We start from the raw sequence: 23,188 nt of genomic DNA on the forward strand, positions 1-23,188 counted from the left end.
GAACAGCGTTTCAGCAAGTTGATATTCACAGAATAGATGTAGAATTCGTTAACCTTGCTTCTCATCAGAACTTCATATTTATAGGCGTTGGAGAAGATGACCGTTGAGTGCATTTAATGCTTTGCGTGTTCCGTACAGCATCGCATTTAATGTTATACGCTTTTGTCAACTACCTCGAGCCTTGTTCACGCTGTGTCTACTGACGTAGCCTTTAGTAGCTTTTAACGTTCCTTTTGTCAGTCAGCGTAGCTTGCCACTTGTACTTCCTTCTGATCTGATGTTTGTGAATACAACTTTTGAATATCATCAGAGTCAAACAGCTTGGTGCATAGCATCTTCTGATCTTCTGACCTTGAAGTGCTTCTGAGCGTGATACCATCAGAACTTCAGTGCTTCTGTTCTCTTGTTCTTCTGATGCTTCCATAGACCCATGTTCTGATTCTGCTTCGACCATCTTCTGATGTCTTGCCAGACCATGTTCTGATGTTGCATGCTGAACCTTTTGAGACAAAGCTTCTGAGCGCTGAATTATGCGTACTCTTTATATATTTCCTGAAAAGGAAATTGCATTGGATTAGAGTACCATATTATCTTAAGCAAAATTCATATTATTGTTATCATCAAAACTAAGATAATTGATCAGAACAAATCTTGTTCTAACACTATGCAGACAGAAAAACGACATGATCACCGTAAAAACAGTGATGACCATAAGAAAAAACGTATCCACCCACTTTGCCATTTTTGCCGGGGAAGAAGAGAAAATAATTATGAGATAGTATGATAGAAATTTGGGAGATGAGTGAAATTTGATGTGAGATTTTATGAAAAAAATGAGGGGTATTTATAGAGTGAAAAGAAGGATGGAGACGTTGGGGAATGAAGTGGTACCGTACAAAAAAGGAAAGTTTGAATGATAGTAGGTTTTTGAAAAAAATACATGGTAGGGTTTGAAAAGAAAGGTGTATAGAATAAAGTTAGGATTTGATTTGAAAAGAAAGAAAGAGATTTGAAAACAATGATATAGTACAAAAATTAGTGGGGAACAAAACCAATAATAATTTAATTGTTACCAGTACAGTCTGAATCCTTGGACTCTGCGTCTGCAAAATTTGATTTTGTACCAATTGCGTCAGTATTATTTATCTGAAAATAAATCTCAAATAAACTGCATGTGAAGCGATAAACAGTATTTGGCGTTTGTGTAAGAATGAATTCAACAGCGAACCAAAATACCGTATAAAAATATTCTAAAAACTGATTATTAATAAAATCAGGATATTTATGAAATAAAATCCAAGATTATATAAAACTCCAAATTTTTAGACAGTGGTCTGTTGTCTTCTCCTTGAAAAAAGATGCGGGCAAATTTTGGGGTATAACATTCATACTGATAGTCGAACCCATTTTTCTTCTCTTTATTTCCCCTTTATAGCAACTCAAAATGTGTTAATTAAAGAATCCAACGTGAACGTGCCACTAACTCATGCTGGCACGTTGTTCAATCAGCTTTTTAACGCGGACACACAACTTTTCAGCGCTGACGCGCTGTCATGAAATATGAGTGCATTTTGGACGCGTGAATTCCAATAACTTCAACGTGTTTTTGATCATTTTCCACCAGTTTTCACACTAAGTCCTTTTCTTCACTACTACCAACGTCACAGCAAGGACACAGTTGCGCTACTACCAATTTTATGCATGATCATCATAAACTAAACTCTGAAATAATATGCTGAGATATTTTTCCTCTTGTTATCAAGGACACATCATTGAAGGTGAGTAAAATAATCTCTCATATTGTTACACGATAAAATTATACTCCCTTTTACAAGAAAGTATGAATAGCAAGGACAAAGGTTGTTGAACAGGTATACATGTTATTGCACCCTAATTTTTGACCAATGAGATCCCACCATATCTTAAATATTAGGATCATCACTATCATTATAATCATCATGCATTTATCATTTGCTAACCAAAAATACAAAAAAATATTGTTTGTTGCGTGTGTCTCAAGACAGGAGACTGATCAAGAAGAAATTGAGCAAACTAGGGTTGTAAGACCCACAAAGAAATTCAACATTCTTCTATGATTCAAGGGGTCTCTAATCAATACCAAGGTCCAAAGATGGGTCAATGCAAGATCAATCACCTTCAAGTTCATCAGAAGCTCCAATTAGGGTTTTTGACCTAATTTCACTAGAGGGCTGACTTTTAATCGGTAGATGGTTCCAAGACTCAAAATATGATTCAAGGGCATCCAAATCAACATTATAGTCCATTCATATCATTCATTTGAAGAGGAGAGCTTGATTCATTTGGAAATCATAAAACTGTAATTCATCTGGAAAAAGTCAACTGTGCAAGTCAACCTTTGACTTTTGAGAAAAATAGTCAACTATGGACTTTTAAGGATCCAAATCATCATCATATGAATATTGAAGGCATTTGATCAAAGAAAATTCAAAGAATTCATCAAGAATCAAAAAGTCAACAAAAAGTCAAATTAGGGGTTTTAAGTGTATTTTGACCTAATTCATGGATCTCCAAATTTTGCTTACACACTCAAAAATATCCCAACATGAAAGTTGTAGATCTTGGAAAAACAAACAACTTATCACATTGGAACTTTTTGCAAAAAATGATTATTTTGAGAGATATGAAATTAAGAAGATAATTTTCAAAAGACTTCGAGAAATTTTCAAGTGTTTTACTTGGATTTTTTCTTAACTTTATCGCCATTTTTCTCAATGATCCAAAAAGAGTTTGAAGAAACTTTCAACAAGTGAATTGAACTATGTAGCAAGGGATTTCCAAAGAGCTAAGTAGCATGAAAATCCATGGCTTGATCAAAGAGATATGATTTTGTGAAGAAGGCACCATGAACACTTGAAATGAAGCATTTTCATGAAGAACATGAAGAACAAAGTCCAAAATTCTTGCAAATCTGTGGGAATCTCTCAAGTACAGCCATTTTAACTTGTTTAAGAGGCCATAATCATAAGATTACACATTCTTTTAAGCTATGGACCAAGTGTTTTATGCATTTTCCAAGTTTCATGCCATTTATGAACTAAAGTCTCCACTTCCATTTTGGAAAAGCTAGCTTTATGCACAAATTCCACTCCTTGAGCCACTACAATGTCTCCTCTGCATCAAAAGAAAATTGAACACCTCAAGCAAGCTCTCCAAACTCAGAATAAAGTCATGGAAGCATGCTTGAACTTGTACCTTGCCATTGGAACTCCAATTTTCTCATTTCTTCACAAACAAGCAAAGAAGTACAATGTCACATGGGAGCTTCAAAATTCTGAACTTTTTCCTCCCACAAACCCTAATTCTTGCCTATAAATAGAGAGTATCACTCCCTTGATCAATGACACCATAATTCTCCAAGTCATACCTCACTTGAAATTCTCCATTTTTCCATCTTTGCACTTTTAAAGTAATTATGAGTTCTAAGAGTTCTGGGTGTCAACCAATGGTTTAGACAACTTCTAAACATCATTTAGAAGGTGTCTATACCTTCCTTAACCTCTCTAAGGTCCCTTAGCCAAAAAACACCATTTTCACTCCATTAAAGCTTTCTTTAAGCTCATAACCAACCAAAACACAAACCAAACACTTTCAAACCAAATCAACCTTTCAAATAGCTTCTATTTATCATTTGGAAGCTATCCATAACATTCAAATACCTACCAAAGGCCTTGAACCAGAAATCACCTTTCAAAAACTCCATTAAAGCACCTTTTGAACCAACCTTGTCAAAACCAAATTGGCTCGTGCGTTTCTTGGCCTTTCACTTCAGATACCTTCTATATCATATATAGAAGCTATCCAAGTCCCTGAACAAGTTCTGTAACAACTAGAACATTGAGTTCTAGCCATAACTTTTCTGTTTTGTATGTGGTATCGGGTTTGAAGAAGGAGCAGTGATCAATCCAGTTTAGCTGCCCATAAAGCTTCCTTGGACATCACTAAAGGATCCCAGATTGAATTGGAAGCCCAGAAACACCTCAAAGCAAGAGTTTGATCCTCACTTTCAGAGGTATTTTTCTTGAATTCGAGCATACCTGTTTAAACTTTGTTTATTGAGTTTCTTGATACCATTGTGTTCAGAAACATGTAGGGAGTAATAGCCCTAAAATTTTAGGGCTTAATTGTTGAAATTGATCATTTAATTTGAATTTGATTTTTTAGGGTTCTTCATGTTTTTCCAGAAATTCTCTTATTAGAAGATGAACGAATGATTGTTAATTGCATGGTTGTGTTCATGGTGTTATGCTGATCACATTGATGTTTTATTTTGTTAAAATTGATCAAATATTGGTGATGTTTGAATTTGTCACCATTGTTGTTCTTGTTCTGTTTCAACGAAGAAGAAGAAGATGATGATTTTGGTGGGAAATTTGAATTTATGCGCTTGTTTAAAATATAATCATATGAAGTTGATTCCTAAAAGAATTCGTCGTTTAGTCCACTTGGTTACCAATGCGCCTTCAATCTCCTCATGCCACAAGTCTGGGGTTTGAATCCCCCTCGCCCTAGACTTTTTGATTTGTTTTGCATTTTTCTCATTTGCCACCAAACTTCACATATTTTGAATTGGGCTCACTCTTCTTTCACTACACGTGCATTGGCCCAATGATATATGTTTTCAGTAATGACCAAGGGTGCGTGGGTTCAAGCCTTGGCTCCCACAAATCCTCCTTTTTTATCACTTGTTTATTCACCTTTTCATTAAACTTCAAAAAATCCAAACAAATTGAAAAAATAATGTTTTTAACTTGTTCCTTTTTGTGTGATTCACTTATTTTGTCTATTTTAATGCCATAATTAAAAATCCCAAAAATATTTAATATTTTATCATTTAAAAATTAATCAAAAAAACAAGTTTTTTAACATTAAAAAATCAACAAAAAATATGTTTCTTTTTGAATATTTTTCTAAAGTAACTTAGTATGTTTTTTTTGTAAATACTTGTTAAGGTTTAGAATAGATTGTCATTGACTCTTTTATGCACCCTTAGACCATTTCTCTTAAAGAAATTGGTATTAAACAATTAAAATCAATTAAAAGTTTATGTTTAAACCCTAATTTAAAACCCTAAATTAAAAATCCTAGGTTTTAAAACCCTAATCCAAAAACATGTTGATCTTTGTTTATCCATGATAAATTAAGTTTGTTATATTGTACATACTTGTTGATTTTAATCCATGTTTTGTACTTAATTGTTATTTTAATCATTATCTTGTTAATTCCTCTTATGTATTGTTTATCTAACCCCATGTTTATTTATCATATCAATCATTCATCATTCATACATGAGTTTGAATTCAAAGGTTTAGATACATCCATCTCTCTTAATTATTGATTATCATACTCACTTGTTTGTTCTTATGCCACATGATATCACCCACACATTTGAGGTATTCATTGTTAATTGCTTAATTTTGTTGTTTTGCTCAAAAGGATGGGAATGATATTGACTAAATTGCCAAAGGTACTCAAACTCTTTTCCAATCTCTTTTACTTTTGTGTTAAGTATTTTATAGCTTTTCACTTGTTTATGGTTTTGTATTGTTAAAGTTTAACCAAACCCTTTGTTTTTTAAACCTTGACACTAAGAGTAGAATTATTCCCGGTGAAACTATTCTTAGTCCATTGACCTTTGTATTGTTAAATCTAGGTCTTTTGTTTTGAAACCTTGGTGTTAAGAGGAAAATTATTTCCGGTGAAACTTCTCATAACCCATTGACCTTGTATTTTAAAGCTTGGTCTTTTTTATTTGTTTTAAAATTTGTTAAGTATTTTAAAGCTTAACCTTTTAAAACTTATTAGGTATTTTAAAGCCTAATTCCCTTTTCAAAGTTGTTAAGTATTTTAAAGCTTAACTTTTTAACTTATTAGGTATTTTAAAGCCTAATCCCCTTTTAAACTTGTTAAGTATTTTAAAGCTTAACCCTCTTTCAAAAACTTGTGAGTATTTTAAAGCTCACACCCAAAAAGATTTGGGCCACTTTGGCCCCCTTTTATTTTCCTTTTAAGAGGAACTACAGAAGCTCTGACTTCCCTATTGAACCTAAGGGATATGTAGGCCTAAGATGCAATATCTTATCGAGCTCACTTTCAAAAACTTCTCTTCCCATCCCCACCCTCTATTTCAAACAAGTTTTTTACATAGGTTTTTTTAAAAAAAAGGTATTTATAAACAAAAGACAATAACATAAAAACAAAGAGGTTCCCATGGAGTAACATAGATATGAGGGGTGCTTAAAACCTTCCCCTTGTATAACAAACCCTCCGTAGCCAGAACTCTGATAAGTTTATTAGTTTTGATTTTAAAAACTTCTGTGGGTTTTATTTGCTCTTTCGCCCATTCCTTTTTGGAAACAATAAAGCGCGGTGGTGACTCTGTTTAAAATGAGCTAAGTCTTTCAATGACTATAGTCTCACCAATTTCACTGCTACAATATAGAAATTGGGAGGCTTTGTATAAGGAACTTCCACGATATTTGGTGACACTTAGGACATATGCTCCAAAAATTCTTGTAATTCTGGAGATACTGTTGACATATACGCAAGACAAAACTTGTGTTAGTGGAAATATAATATTCCATCGAGTCTTTTAAACGTCTCAACCATGCATTAAAGGTTTTGTATTCTACAAACCTATTATTAAAATTGATGGAATGTGATTGTACGGGAAATACAAGGGCGCATTACTTATGGCAGTGGCACAAGACAAAAATAATAATATCTTTTCCATTGCCTTCGCTTTGGTTGAAAGTGAGACTGGTGTTGGTTGAAGTTTCTTTCTCAAAAATCTCAAAACACATGTTGTTCCACAACCCAACCTTTGTTTGATTTTAGACAGACATGGATCTATTGAAAGTGCATACGATAATCCTGATAATGGTTGGTAAAACCCTCTTTTTATCCACGTCTACAATATTAGACAGATTGCACAAGACTTCATGCGGGAAATCAATGACAAGAGTCTTTAGAAAAAGTTCTAAATGCATGGTATGCTTTAAATCACCCATCATTTAAATACGAACGTGAGTATATTAGATTGTTAAATGCGGATGCATTTAAATGAGTCGATAATATTCTAGTGGAGAAATGGACCAGGGGCATTTCACGAGGGTCGATGATGAGGCCACATTATAAGAAACCTTGTGAAATAATGAACTCTATCTTAAAAGGCATTAGAAACCTACCCATAATTGTGTTGGTGAGAGTAACATATTTTCGGTTGGGATCATTATTCGCAATCAGAGGCAAAAAATGGAGTTCAGTGTTACAATCAGGGCAATTGTTTAGTGAAAGTTGCATGAAAGTTATGAATGAGGAAACTATCAAAGCTAGAACATGCGTGGTTACAAGATTTGACCGTCATAGATACAATTTCACTATAGAGGGGACAATGGATCACAATGAGACGAAGACAAATGAATACTTTGGGTCAAACTACATTGAGGTTGGTGCGAATGCGAAAAGTTTTAAGCTTTCCACATGCCTTGCTCCCATGTCCTTGTGGCATGTTCAAGTATTCGCCATGACGTTTTATTGCATCTATTCAATATTTACATAGTCGTAATCGTATTCGGTGTATACAACAACAACTTCCTAGTGGTAGCAAAAGAGGAATATTGACGTACATATCAAGAGAATGTAATTTGGCACAACGAAAAATATTAGAAGGAAGAAAAAGGATCGCCCCAACAACACATATATTAGAATTGAAATGGACATGACTAACAAATTGGAAAGAAAATGTGGTATATGTCGTCAGCCCGGTTACACATGGACACGCTGTCCCAATGTTAGAACAAATTCTAGGTTAATTTATTACGTTATTAAATTTTTTGTAACTTTGGAATTTAATATAAATAACGACTTTTGGTTACAACAAAACAAACATAAACACCCCTAAAACAATAATACAAATAACAAATAAAAAGACTTAACACTACAACACTTCTAAGAGATTACAACAATTAAAATAATATCATATGGTGCAGACATCATATCCCTAACATCATTATTATCTTTAACTAGCATCTACATACATTGAATATCATAAATGTCATCCGCAATAGAGATGTATGAAACAAGTCTCTCAATACTTCTAATTCTTTCATCATCATTAATCTCTCAGTCTAACCAAAGGATCAAGTTCCTCTTAAGTTGTTCAAAACTCCCGATGTTCTAAAAACGTATATTCATCGGAGGCTTGATTCTCGAAAAATAAACATGTTTGTGTTTTTCACTACTCATGTTAGAACAAGTGAAGAAAAGATTAATAAATAAATGAGAAGAAGTGTGAAAAAATTATAGAAAATACACCTTTCTTTATACTAAATAATACCTATTAAATAAAGTTTTAAAAAAACTTATCGAATGCTATAATACTATAATACATACGCGTCAATTGAATTGATTTCACTTATAAAAAGTGTTAATTCAATTGATTTGACCTCTAATTTATCGAATGCTTATATCTAGGGGTGGACAAATTTTATCCGCCCAATTCAAATCGACCGACCCATTAGTTATTTTGTATAATTGGATCGGGTCGGATCGAGTATCGGGTTGAATTAGTTGTTTAATTTGAATATTATAGGGTTGTTTCGGTCGGACTCGGATGATTATTTTGGATCTGTCAAAAACCGAATCCGACCGAGCTTAATTAATATTTATTTTTATTTTTATTACTATAAGACTAATATATTATAAAAATAAAATTCACAATATTGTCAAGTTATTATCAATTTTATAGTTTAACAATAACGTTGTATTATCACAATAATATAAAAACTGCATTATAAAATTTTGAATGATATTTAATTTGTAATTTAAAGTATGATAATGACCAAAATAATGTCAATAATATTAAAAAAGTTATCACATAATAATAATCAATAAAAAAAAAATTCTTTAATTATCTAAAATTTTATTTATTATTTTACAATTAAAAAATAAATATATGAAATTTTATTAAAAAATAGTCATTTTAATGAGTTTATTTTAATAAATATTAAACCGATAAAACTCACCCGACTTATCCGCCTAACCGATTTAACCGAATCCGACGAAAACCAAAATTTTTTCGGTCAAAATTGAATCATTAAAATGAAACCGCAGTTTACGTCGGATTTAAGTTTTAGGCCCGATATTCATCCAAACCGATCGATTATCCAGCCCCTACTAATATCAATCCAATTAACTTAATTTATTTAAAACATGAATATTTTAAAAATTAACGAGTCCAGCCCCTACTAATATCAATCCAATTAACTTAATTTATTTAAAACATGAATATTTTAAAAATTAACGAGAAAACATGGTTAGTTATCATTTTGAAAAAAAATATTAAAAAAAAACCTTGAGGCTACAATTTATCATGACCAACCCAAAATGGTCTAGTCACTTTACTTCACACACGCCTAGTATCGGGATAAAATAAAAGCAAGCAAAGAGTCAAGTCCACAGGTGGCTGTACCTTTTTACGGCGGTGACACCCAGTAGATTCCTAATCTCCTACGTTGCTTCTCCCCCTCTTCATTCCCCAACTTCGAAGGTAACTTTCATTCCCCCATCGAATCGCCCAAACAACACTTTCTCTTTTTTCATGTTACTTCTTTTTCTTCTTTATGTTTTCAATTTTCTCATCAACTAAATCTTGAAAAAATTACACTACTCCTGATTCTAGGGTTATCATATCGAGTATCGAATCATTCCTCAACGTTGATCATGTTTGAACGGAAGCAGTTCAAGACTAGGTTATGCGCTCTCTACCAGAAAGGTCGCTGTAATCGCCTCAACTGTTCATTCGCGCACGGGAATGCCGAACTTCGACGTTTCTCTTCCTCCTCTTATAATGGTGATTTTCCATTCTTTCACTGTCCATGATTACTAAATCTACTGTTGTCAAATAGACATTATTAGAGCAGAATTTGAACTAATTGGTATTTTTCAGTGGTAAGCGATTTAGGACAAACTGTTGCCAATTAGCAACTATTCTTGAACATACCGTCCGCCATCCGCGATTGATATACATTATAACCACAATTCAGTTATCAATTTGCACTTCAATTATCATTTGGTTTTCGCTACTTCAATTTGAGTATTGCACATGTTTTATTAGTCTGATTTCTCCTCCTATGTTTTTTTTCCAAAATAAATTCGTTCTTGAATCGAGGAAATCAATCTGAGAGCATATTTTATCTATTTACTAGCTAAGATCATCTCCTGTCACAGTTGTTTTACTTTTTACGTTTGCTTTAATATGAAGCACAAATTCCAACACGGACGCCGCGAACGACACGGACACTCCGACACAGATATGTCAAAAACCTAGGACAGCAACAAATTCCAACACGGACACCACGACACACACGGACACTCCGACACAAATATGTCAAAAACCTAGGACACCGACACCGCTATATATGTCGTGATAGTGTTAAGAAATTGTGGTTGAGCCTAACTCAACCCTATAAAACCGGTTTATAGGGTGAGGATTGTCCCCACTTATAAAGATATGTTCAGGCCATATATTGTCTGATGTGGGACTCTTAACACACTCCCTCACGTCCAGGACATTTGGAGCATGGAAATAAATGGTGGATGACCTGATAGCAGAAAAACTTGCTAAGCCAATCGGATCTTAAACTATGCCCTAATACCATGTTAAGAAAGTGTGGTTGAGGCTAACTCAACCATACAAAACCGGCTTATAGGGTGACGATGACCCCCACTTATAAAGACATGTTCAGGCAATATATTGTCTTAACAAATAGCATTTGAGTTTCATTTAATCATTTTAACATCAAAAGAGTTAAAAATATTCTAATCATAATTAATATCTTTAATTCTTCGTGACAACAGTGCTTCAATACATGTTCAACTCTTTAAATCGTGTGTGAAATTTGTCTAGAAAATGTATAAAGTTTGTTGAGGAAAAGAAAAACACAATTTTTTAAAGGAAAACTTGTCTGAATTATCAAACACGTGTTGTATGAGTGTCATATGAGTATAGGACACCGATTCAATATGTGTCGAAGCAAAGAAAAAAACCATTTTTTTTGGAAATTTGTCTGACTTTTCCGACACTTGTTTGACTTTTCCGACACGTATCGGACATGTGTCATACAAGTGTCGGACACCGCGACACGCCTACTTCTAGAGGTGTCCGTGCTTCATAGTTTTATTGTGTTTATTTTATTTCATGCGATTTTATATCTCTACTTTTGAACATGACAATCTATATTTATTTTCTGGATTGTCGAGTTCAAAAGAATGTTCCTAAATGAAGAACTTACAAAAATTTTAAAGAGCCCTTTGCGTTTCTTCTTGCAGATATAGATGGATGTAGATATTTCCTTGGTCTATTTGTAGCTCACTAGTCTTGTGTCTCTGTGTTCCTATTGTGACTTCTACATAAGCTGGTCTGTTTTTCATGATATAAGGCTGTTTAAACCATGGGGAGTCTAATTACATCTTATATTTGTGATAACATATACATAACTTGCATCGGGAAAATTGACTAATGATAAGAGAACTAAACATTGCATGAAGGGAGAAAAAAGTGGGGAAGTAAATTATGTAGTGACACATTATTGGCATCACTTCTAAACTAACTATTCACATCTCCAGATGGTTTAGTCGAGACACTGTTATTCCATCTATTTAGCTGGATTCAATTCAATACTCTTAAAACACTGCAGATTTGAATGCATATCTCTATCTGATCTGATAGTATGGCTCATATGTCCATTGATACTATATAAGCAGATACTGAATCATACATATACAATAACACATAGCATGTGGGATTAGTTTCAGAATGATATATTCTATTTCAACAATTTCAACAATAGGATGTATGTCCACATTATCTTGTAGACTGTTACATTTCTAGCCGTACGGATATTTCATTTATATGAGAGACTCTTCACATGGATTTTGCCAATTGGTTTATCTTAGAGGCAATGACGGTGTTGCTGACTTAGTATTTTCTTGGCAATGTTTTATATGCTTCATTCCATGAATCTGTGGAGCTACAATATCTTAATCAGGCTTTCATGGATTTATCTTTCAGCTTCTTATTATGATCAGAAGAGTTCAACTTGTTTTCCAATCATTTCATATATAAATTCCACTGCTTAGATGTGGATCTTATGATATTCATTTGGGCTGTTACTTCTGGATATGCCATGGCTACATGGTCATAGACAAATTAATGAAGATGATATCAGGAGATATTAAATCTGATAGTCTTTGGATGGATTTTTATTTCTTAAGCATCTTGGATATGACTCTACATTTGAGGTTATATACTATATTGTACTTCTCAACAAGATGACGATGTGAACTGTTGTTAATCCATTGCTACCTTGATTATACTTCAAAGATATATGCTACATACATGGGTTTTACTATATCTGTCATAATATGACGGTGATATTTTCTATCGCCTTTTTGCTCTAACATGGGAGGCACTAACAATATTCATTATTATGTTTCTCTTGTTATTCCAGATAACGGTAAGCTTGGTCTTCATTATCAATTTCTATACTCTGTTTTTAGCTTTTGAAATATTTGTTGCTTTTGATTTTAGTCTATAATACTAAAGCTTATTTTCGTATTACAGGAAGGAAAGACTATTTAGGTAATGACTTGAGGGATAAACTTGACAGAAGGCAATTATCACCTCCAAGATATTCACCAGCTCGTGATGCAAGAGGTCGACAGACTATTCGCGGTTAGACCCAACATCGCTATTTATGATTTCTCTCACTGTTTCTAGTATCATTTCTTAGTTTAGTTTAGTCATACCATGGAGGGAAAGTTCCAAGTCACTCTAACAAGATTTTTCTATCCGTGATAGAAATTTTACATTTTATATTTTGAGACTTGTGAGACTGATTTCTTCTTAATCTTGAATGTATCTGCTATTACTTTTTTTAAGAGATCTTTAAATGAGATTGTCAGAGACATGTCTTATTTCAGTCTATTTTGTCGTGAATTCTGTGTGAGCATAGAAGAGTGTTTACTGCTTCACTATGAAGTTATACGAGCTACCCTCACAAGCACATAGATTTCTTCGCTTACTGTTATACTTAATGATCCCCTTTTCTCTTTCCTAATGTTCCATGAATTAAAATTGCAGAATACAGTCCACCGAGGTCTCCAGAGAAAAGAAGGTAAATTAACATGAACCACTATTCACAATGTTGTTTTTCTCCTTTCATTTTTGTTGGAATTGTTGCCTACTACTTTGGTTCTTGTTGAATGTACATATTAAAATATGCTTATATCAACTAATAAAGTGGAAATTAGAAATGTATTTTAAAAAAGGTTTGGCATATATTTGGGTAAGACAAACTTTGAAACGGGGAAGCAAGATTAGAGAAGGACGGAAGAGACTTGATGCCTCGTGAATGATAAATAATAAATGAATGAATTAAGGAGAAACATGTGAAGCAAACCAAAAGTGACAAATGCATACTCGGCCTGCCATTGAATTTAATTTATTCCATTATATTCCATTCTGACTGCAGGCAAAATTGCTTTATGAATGTAATATATTCTTCAGGGCCAACATTTAATTTGTACATCTAATATTTCATTTTGTTTCACATCCTCGGCCATGATTTTAGTCTAAATATCAACATCTCCTGTTGCAGTGACAGAAGACACAAGAGAAAACAGGTCATCAGTGGCCAAAGTGATATTTCTGGAAGTTTAAAAGTCTTTGATAGAATTAACGATCAAGTTAAAGAAGGAAAAATGCTTTCCTCTGGTTCTAGAAATACTGTTGAAGATCAGGTTATACATTGTTTAATCTTTCTATCACAAACATTTCCATTACATTTTATTGTTATGTGAAATGTATTGTTTATTTTTATTCTTGGAAATGTTTGCAGCTGAAGAAAGTACATTCTGATATCAAAACTCTTGAGAACCGAAAATTCCAATTATCGGTTAGTTGTCTCTTGTAATTGCATTTTTTTCACATTCTCTATGGCAGAGAAAATTCCAAGCATAAATGACCCTTATTGTTTGTGATTTAGTTGGTTTCATTTTCTTAGAGCATCTCAAATATTCTACTTTTTTGACATCATGTCCTATTAGATGCAGTTAGTAGACTGTTAGTGTTGTTACATTGTAAGGATGACTGACACCTGTCAGTATCCATTACCTGCTATAGCAGGTCACTCTTTGTAATATAAAAACCAAGTTTGTTACACTTTGTAACTAACTTTTGATCAATAACAAAGTTCAGAGAATCAATGAATATCTCTTTCTCTCTTTCTATTATGGTATCAGTAGACTAGATCGTAGCCTTCTCTTTCCGTGGCCATGGTGTCTTCACCGTCCACCGCTAGCTCCGCTTCCGATCGTGAAGATCCGTCGCCGGCGAAACCTTCACCGGTCGTTTCCGAAGATCTTCACCGCTTCAATTTCTCGCTCAAGCTTTCGCAGAAGTTAGATGAGAAAAATTTCCATCTCTGGCGGCAACAAGTGGAACCGTTCATCAATGCGCACGGACTCACTGAGTTCGTCGTCTGCACTCGTGTTCCACCTCGTTTCCTCACCGATGATGATCGCAACTCTGGATCTGAGAATCCTTTGTACTCGGCGTGGCTTCAGAAGGATCAAATGCTCCTCTCCTGGTTGCAATCCACGTTGTCCAGTGAAATCCTTTCGCGCGTGTTAGGTTGTACTCATGCGCATGAACTTTGGGATCGACTCTTTCAGTATTTCCAGAAGCAAACACGTGCTCGTGCTCGTCAACTCCGTGTTGAACTTCGTGCTATGAAGCTTGATTCTCTTTCTGTTCAGGATTATCTTCTCAAGATTCGCATGATCGTTGATTCTCTTGCTTCGATTGGTGACTCTCTTCCAGTCTCACATCACATAGATGTCATTCTTGAAGGTCTTCCTTCTGAATTTGCACCGGTTGTGTCTGTAATTGAGAGCAAGTTTGGAGTTATGGACATTGATGAAGTTGAGATACTCCTTGTTGCTCATGAACTCAGACTTTCCAAGTTCAAGAAGGTTTCAGAGGTTCCTTCGTTGAATCTTACTCAAGCTTCACCTGAAACTCCTCATTCCACTGACTCTACATCTGTTGTTAGCACTGAAGCTCCTCCATCTCATTCCACTCCCTCCACTGAACCAGACTACAATAGTTTCAGAGGTGGTAGATCTGGTAGAGGAGGTGGTCGTTTTGGTAGAGGTCGTGGTGGTCGTAATTCCAATGTTCAATGCCAGGTTTGCTTCAAAGTAGGTCACACTGCTTTAAATTGTTGGCATCGGTACAATCAGCAGTTCCAGCCTCAACAATCTGCTGGCTATCCTCAAGTTCAGCAGCCTCAGCAAGCACCTATGCCTGGTACCTACTATCCTTCTGCACCTGTTGCTTGGTCAACTCCAGCTACTCATGTCTGGACTAGAGCTCCTGGACCAGCTAAAATGGCTGCTCCTATAATGCTTGCTCCTAGTACATTTGTTGCCAATGCTGCACCCTCAGGATCTTCAGGTTGGTTCCCTGATTCAGGAGCTTCCTACCATGTCACTAGTGATGCCAAAAACTTGCAGCAACTCACTCCTGTTGAAGGTCATGAGCAAATCTTCATAGGAAATGGACAAGGTTTGCCAATTCAGTCAGCTGGCTCTAGTTCTTTTCCTTCTCCTTATCAACCACACACACCTCTAACACTCAAGAATTTGTTGCTTGTACCTTCCATTACTAAAAATCTCATGAGTGTTAGCAAGTTTTGTAGGGATAACAATGTCTATTTCCTGTTCAATGCTGATACTTGTTATGTTAAATCTCAGGTCACCAATGATGTGCTTCTTCAAGGGTCTGTTGGAAGTGATGGTCTCTATGAATTTCCTCATATTCAGTTGTTCAACTCTGCCAAGTCAGCTAGTCTCTTTCCCTGTTTTTCTGCAAATAATTCTGATGTATCTAGCACTAAGTCTTCTAGTGTTGATTCAGGTTTGCCTAATATATGGCATCTTAGATTAGGGCATCCTAATCTTCAGACTTTGAAACTTGTTTTACAAAGTTGTAACATTCCTTTTTCCAATAAAGACCATTCTTTATTCTGTACTGCTTGTTGTATGGGAAAAGCACATCGTTTACACTCTACTGCCTCACACACCACCTACACTACACCTCTTGAACTTGTTTACTGTGACCTATGGGGACCTTCTCCTGGTCCTTCTGCCATGGGGTATCATTATTATATTTCATTTGTTGATGCCTTCTCAAAGTTTACTTGGATCTACTTACTTAAATCCAAATCTGAAGCATTACCTATTTTCAAACAGTTTAAATCTATGGTTGAATTACAACTAGGCTATCCTATTAAGTGTGTTCAATCTGATTGGGGAGGGGAATTCAGACCATTTACTTCCTATCTCACTGAGCTTGGCATTGTGCATAGGTTGATTTGCCCTCACACTCACCATCAAAATGGTGTTGTGGAGAGAAAACATAGGCATATAGTTGATCTTGGTCTAACCCTTCTCAGCCAAGCTTCTATTCCCATTTCTTACTGGGATTATGCCTTCCCTACAGCTGTGTACCTTATTAATAGGCTGCCTTCAGCCTCCATCAATTTTCAAATTCCATTTCAACTTCTATTCCATCTGTCCCCTGATTACAAGTTCCTTAAGGTCTTTGGCTGCTCTTGCTTTCCCTTGCTTAGACCTTACAATTCTCACAAGTTGGATTTTAGGTCTCAAGAGTGTATTTTTCTTGGTTATTCTCCTTCTCACAAAGGGTACAGGTGTCTTTCCCCTACTGGCAGGTTATACATCTCTAAGGATGTTATATTCAATGAGGCCAAATTCCCCTTTCATGAGCTTTTCTCCAAAACTGTTGCTCCTGTTTCTGCACCTACAGGTGTTACTCTCTCTGCTCTCCCTTTTCATAATTCTGCTCCTACACCTATTCCTTCCTTATCTCCCACTTCAACTTCTAATACTTCCTCTACTAATTCCGAGTCCTCCTCTTCATCTTCCATGTCTGGTCAGTCTCACTCCTCTTCTGGTTCCACTCCTTCCTCCAGTAGTAGTGTCTCCCCTCAGTCCTCTCCTTCCACTGATAATCCCCCTAACATCCCTCCTTTGGCTGTTCCTGTCCCAGTTATCCCTGTTAATCAGCACAGCATGACCACTAGAGCCAAGTCTGGTTTTACTCAACCTAGATTACAACCAAAGCTGCTTCTAACCCATGTTGAGCCTAAAACTGTGAAACAGGCCTTGTCCACTCCTCACTGGCACTCTGTTATGCAAGCAGAATATGATGCTCTCCTTGCCAACAAGACTTGGTCTCTTGTTCCTCTTCCCTCTGACAGACAAGCTATAGGGTGTAAATGGGTGTTCAGGGTCAAAGAGAATCCTGATGGCAGTGTCAATAAGTTTAAAGCCAGGTTGGTTGCCAAGGGTTTTCATCAGCAACATGGTTTTGATTTCACAGAAACCTTCTCTCCTGTGGTTAAACCTGTGACTGTCAGACTCATACTCACCATTGCCCTCACTCATCACTGGCCTATCAAGCAGCTGGATGTAAATAATGCATTCCTCAATGGTGTGTTGGCTGAAGAGGTGTACATGCAACAGCCTCAAGGGTTTGCAGACAAAGATTCTACTCTTGTCTGTAAGCTACATAAAGCTATCTATGGGCTCAAGCAAGCCCCTAGGCAATGGTTTGAGAAACTGCAGCAGGCTCTTATTGCTCTACACTTCAAGCCTAGTAAATGTGATCCTTCCTTGTTCACTTACTTGGCTAATGGTCATACCATATACCTTCTTGTTTATGTTGATGATATAATCATCACTGGCAGCTCTGCATCCCTTATTTCCTCTATAGTCTCCCAACTGAATCAGGCCTTCTCTCTTAAGTTTCTGGGTGATTTGGACTATTTTCTTGGTATTGAAGTTAAACCTGCTGCCAATGGTTCCTTAATTCTTACTCAGTCTAAGTACATTAGAGATTTGCTTCAAAGAACTAATATGTTAGAAGCTTCTCCTGTGAGCACTCCTATGCAGTCCACATGTAAACTCACTAAAACTGGGTCTGCTGCCCTCTCTGATCCCTTCTTTTACAGGTCTGTGGTAGGTGCTTTACAATATGCCACAATCACTAGACCTGAACTTGCCTATGCAGTCAACAAAGTATGCCAGTTTATGTCTCATCCCTTGGAGACTCACTGGATTGCTGTGAAGAGGATATTGAGGTACCTCAAGGGCACCATTAGTCATGGTTTGTGTCTTTCACCCTTGTCTCCTGCTGCTTCTCCTACTCTTAAAGTATTTTGTGATGCTGACTGGGCCTCTGACCCTGATGATAGAAGAAGTACTTCAGGTGCTGCTATATACTTTGGTGATAACCTCATCACTTGGTGGTCTAAGAAGCAACTGGTTGTGGCCCGTTCTAGTACTGAATCTGAGTATAGATCTCTTGCTCTGGCTACTGCTGACTTACTTTGGATTCAAACTTTGTTGCAAGAACTCCACATAGCCACTAAGCCACCAGTTGTACTCTGTGATAATCTCTCAGCTGTCCTGCTTGCTCATAACCCCATCATGCACTCTAAAACCAAGCATATGGAAATTGACCTGTTTTTTGTCAGGGAAAAGGTCCTTGCCAAGAGGATTTCTGTACTCCACATTCCTGGGACTGATCAGATTGCTGATGTCCTTACAAAACCACTGGCATCTACCAAGTTTTTGGAGCTTAGACACAAACTCAGAGTTGTTACCACCTCCTGAGTTTGTGGGGGGGGTATTAGATGCAGTTAGTAGACTGTTAGTGTTGTTACATTGTAAGGATGACTGACACCTGTCAGTATCCATTACCTGCTATAGCAGGTCACTCTTTGTAATATAAAAACCAAGTTTGTTACACTTTGTAACTAACTTTTGATCAATAACAAAGTTCAGAGAATCAATGAATATCTCTTTCTCTCTTTCTATTATGTCCCGATCAATTTAGTTTTTAACCTGCAGTAGACATAAAAGAAAACACATGTTATCTCTTGTCTCGTTCCAACCTGCATACTAAAAGGGGCCTATGTCTTTTGTCTTTGTTGTTTGGCACCTAAAAACATTGGCCTACATTATGATAGAACCCGCAAAATCAAGGTAACAAAACCGTATATTATTGAATGGAAAAGATGAGCTCAAGAGCTCTACTATGGTGGAAATGGGGAATGAAAAGGTTAACCAGAGTTCAAGAACTCCTAACCAGAGCAATATGCTCCTACCAGAGAGAAACTTTCCTATCCAACTTCTCAACAATATTTCTGAATGTCTTCCTCACTCACATACACTCTTTTATAACAGAAAATCCCCTAAAATATGGGAGGTTGCTAACTAACTATATTCTGTCTGTTTCTACAATCTTTTATTGTGACGTGAACAACGTCCGGAAAACCCAAGCAAGAGCAACAAAGCATAAGCTATGGCGAACACAGAAAACTGTATCGTGGTCAACTGCAAACTGCCACTGCAATACAATCTAAGATAGGAACAATCTAAGATAGCAGTGAGTGTGAGGAAACAACTCCATGCACACCAACTTCACTCAAGTGTCCCGGATCATTAACAAATGAGCAAGGAAAAGGATTTTTACCCAGAGTCTACCATCTTTTATGAAAGACACTTTTCTCCCAACATGCCCAACCCAATTTACTTTTATATAATCTTCCATCCCATAAAAATATCTCTGGATCTTTTCAGAGGAAAAATTGGAAGGCAAAATCATCTTATAGTTGTATTCAATTGAGTTCCAAATCTGTGTTTTCAGACTGTCTTTAAAATATACTGTCTTGAAAATATTAATGAAATTGAACTTTCCTATCCATTTCCCTGAAAGAAATGGGAAAAGAAAATTCTTTGTTTTTTGCAGTTGAAATAATTATCTTTGAGATTGGGTTAAATTCAATTCAGACTTTTTGACTTGCAATGTACAAATACATATTGTTGAAGGTCTACCTAGATGAGAGTGTTCAAGAAGTGGATGGCCTTAATTCTAGAATTCAGGAGCTTGAGGCTCAGTTAAACAAGGAGAACGAGGGGTATAAAAGGTAATGGAATGTTTCGAAGTGTATATGTTGATAGATATATAAAATGTAAAATGTAAATTTTTTCCTGGTTTTTATTTATTTAAAATGTAAAAATTCAGAATTACTTCAAGAATAAGGAAGTTTGTTCGAATGCATAATCATAATTTGGAGCTGCAAGATGAACTGAAGAGGTAAGTTACATACAATATTTATAGTATGAATTCATATCATTTGAAGCAATTTGTTTTTCTCAAATACATTCTTTTTTTTTTCTTGGGAGTGATTTTTTGTTTTGAATTTGTTTGTTTGTATTTAGATCACAGGTTCGACTCCAAAGGTTTGGAGATCACCTTTTGACAGACATTTCTAGAATTGGTGCTAGTGAGGAAGATTTAAATGTTGATATTGTAAACAATGGTGAGAATACTGGTCTACCTCCAATCACTAAACTTACTTTGGAGCAGAATGGCGGATCTCCCTGCAGAAAAAGGCTGCATGTGGAACGAGATTTTGTGGAAGAGTTAAAACAAGGTAGTAGTTTGGTAAAGATAGTTATTTTGGATTTTCAATAGTAATGTGACCTTTGCTAAACAAAACATTGGGTAGCGCAACACTGAAAATATCTTACAAGGTAGTAGTTTAGTATCTGACTTTTTTTTTTTAATTGTGAACAATGCAGAATTGTCTGTTAAGGGCTTCTTTATGTTTTGTAAACTGTGATTCTGGACCACTTGTTTTTTATGTTATTAGATTTTAATATAACAAACAAATTCAACAGAGTCCTCGTTTTCTCGTTTCATTTCTTATTTGATAAGAACATAAACTTAGACACGTGTATGCAAGTATATGACATCTTTACCCCCATTTTTTTGTAGTCTTGGAAGTTAATATTAAATTTTTGCTAACCTTGCACTATAGAAGATTGCTTGATACTGTCACTGATTGCCAAAGATACTTCTTCACAATTTTATCATAGATTTTTGTTGTCAGTTTAAACCAGTTGGTCTATTAATTGAATTCGGTTGATATTTGGTTGTTAGCTTTCTTACATATTCTGATAATTTTATTTGAACATAAGCATTTTCGCTTTCAGTTCATTTGGCATCTTTAAGGTTGTTCTTGCTGTGCAAATAATATGCTTCAGTTTTTCCTCGCCACCGAGTATGGTTTATTTGAAATGCACTTTTGTTATTTTGCTGACGTCTCCTAAACGTGCATGCAGATAAGTCAAAAGTCGGGCATTTGGTTGAAACAGAAAGAAGTGGGAAGCGATCTCGATGGAGTTTGTCTGCTAAAACGAATGATAAGGATAATGAAGAGGCACCAGGTAATGGAATTGAAGTCACTAGACACCTAGATCTTGAAGGAAAATACAAGAAAGGAATATGGAATTCTTCAAACAACATTCATTCAGAAAAGGTACTAATTAAATTAATTTTTGTGGCAGCTCTGCCTCTGCTGGTGTACTTGATGAAATGAAGTTTGTATGATTCATTCTTTTGGGTTTCTTTTGTTTCGGTCATACATTGAACAGCTTGTTTTATATCTTGTCTTAAATAAGATTTTCAAAACTTTACCTTGGTCATATCAAATTACATAGTTCCGTTCATAACCATGGATATACAGCCGAAGGAATCCAGGATTGAGGTGCCATCAACCAGCATGGCAGCTCATGTGTTTGATGAGGAAGTTGATATTGAACATGACAATGGAACTGATAGCACTGAAAATGCAAAGACAGAAAATAAGAATGGAGTGGAGTTCCAGGTGAAGGGCATATCTCACATGCTTACCCCAGATTTGATTCCCCAGGTTAGTTCTTCTCTGAGGTACTTTTTGTCTACTGCCTTAAATGCTAGACATTTGTAGCAAGCATTTGTAATAGCACTTTAACTTAATGTGCAGTTTGCGGGTAAACGCGAGATGATGGATGTGGATGGTCTTAATGAAGATGCAGCAGGAGCACAAGTTGTGAACTAATTAGTATTTGCGATTTCTAGCTTTAGTTTTGGTAGAGTTCAAGGGGGGTATATTTAAAACATTGATATGTTGAAGATTTTCAAATAGGAAAGGATGCAAGATAGTTAAACAAAAAAACAAATGATTTTGGTGCTTATCTTTACATGGATGTATTGATGTATATTATATGTGTAGGTGGATATTATTGGTATAGGGGAAAGGATTATCATGTGTAATTTACATTTTAAAACTCATTCTATCTGAATTGCTGTGTGTTTCTCTCCTAATGATTAGTGAAAGATCATACTCCGTCTCCAAGTAAATAAAAAACTTAGCTATTTTCACATATCATTTAGTACAAATACTGATCTCAAACATTATTCACTGTGGATATTGTTTTTTAATTATTATTATTTTTAAAATTAAAATATTATTTATAATTAAAAAATGTCATGATTTTGATTAATGGTATACAATTTTTTTATTAATGTATCTTGACATTAAAAAACTTAGTGTTAAAGATAGGGAAGATGGTTCAAACAAAAGCACAAGACGTTCCTCCTTTTTCTTTAGTTCCTTTCCTGATCATCTTGGAGCTAGGGAAATGTACCAGGAGTTTCAATCTTATGGCAACATAAACTAAGTAGTTATTCCGTTGAAGCGAGACAAAAGAGGGTCGTGATACGGTTTTGTGAGGTTTTTTTATGTTAAAGGTGATGATTTTCTAGCCATCAAATTAGACAATATATTTATTGGGGTAGAAAGTTGCATGCAAATGTGCCCAGGTTCCAGGGGATTTCCAATTATCGAGTTCAGAATGAAGTCAGGAAAGTTGATATGAACGATGGGGAAAGAAAGTTTATGCCGCAAAAGTCCCTCATGTCTGATAATGCTCGGGGAGTTTCAAATCGTAGGAGCACCTTTATAGAAGTTTTGAGTCCTAAAGAGTCATTTCAATTGAGTGTCTTTTCATCAAGTGTTACCTACAATGTTGCTGATTCTAAAATACAAAGATTTTACAAGGCGTTTGTATGGGTGGTTGTGAAACCGGGTTCGGTTTATGATATGTAAGAAATATTTAATATAGAAGGCTTAAATCACTCATCTTGGTGCAAACTTTTGCCTCCTTG

General features: G+C 35.5%; 1 protein-coding gene across 3 annotated transcripts; it reads left to right on the plus strand.

Annotated features, from left to right (window-relative positions):
- The first annotated feature begins 9,432 nt into the window (after window positions 1-9,432).
- On the plus strand, window positions 9,433-22,357 carry LOC131601738 (zinc finger CCCH domain-containing protein 13). 3 transcript variants are annotated; one of them, XM_058873614.1, is made up of 12 exons: window positions 9,433-9,589; window positions 9,722-9,892; window positions 12,665-12,775; window positions 13,184-13,217; window positions 13,701-13,842; window positions 13,941-13,997; window positions 20,023-20,120; window positions 20,219-20,290; window positions 20,416-20,630; window positions 21,322-21,518; window positions 21,726-21,911; window positions 22,005-22,357. In XM_058873614.1, exons 2-12 carry the CDS (start codon window positions 9,763-9,765, stop codon window positions 22,077-22,079), a joined length of 1,317 nt encoding a protein of 438 aa, XP_058729597.1. In that variant the 5' UTR covers window positions 9,433-9,589; window positions 9,722-9,762; the 3' UTR covers window positions 22,080-22,357. The 3 variants fall into 3 exon arrangements, with proteins under 3 accessions (XP_058729597.1, XP_058729599.1, XP_058729600.1); XM_058873616.1 differs by lacking the exon at window positions 9,433-9,589 and adding an exon at window positions 11,371-12,557 and having other exon boundaries at window positions 9,754-9,892; XM_058873617.1 differs by lacking the exon at window positions 9,433-9,589 and adding an exon at window positions 12,113-12,557 and having other exon boundaries at window positions 9,878-9,892.
- The last annotated feature ends 831 nt before the right edge of the window (window positions 22,358-23,188 follow it).

Source organism: Vicia villosa, linkage group LG5 (genome assembly GCF_029867415.1).
Source record: "Vicia villosa cultivar HV-30 ecotype Madison, WI linkage group LG5, Vvil1.0, whole genome shotgun sequence".
NCBI lineage: Eukaryota > Viridiplantae > Streptophyta > Magnoliopsida > Fabales > Fabaceae > Vicia > Vicia villosa.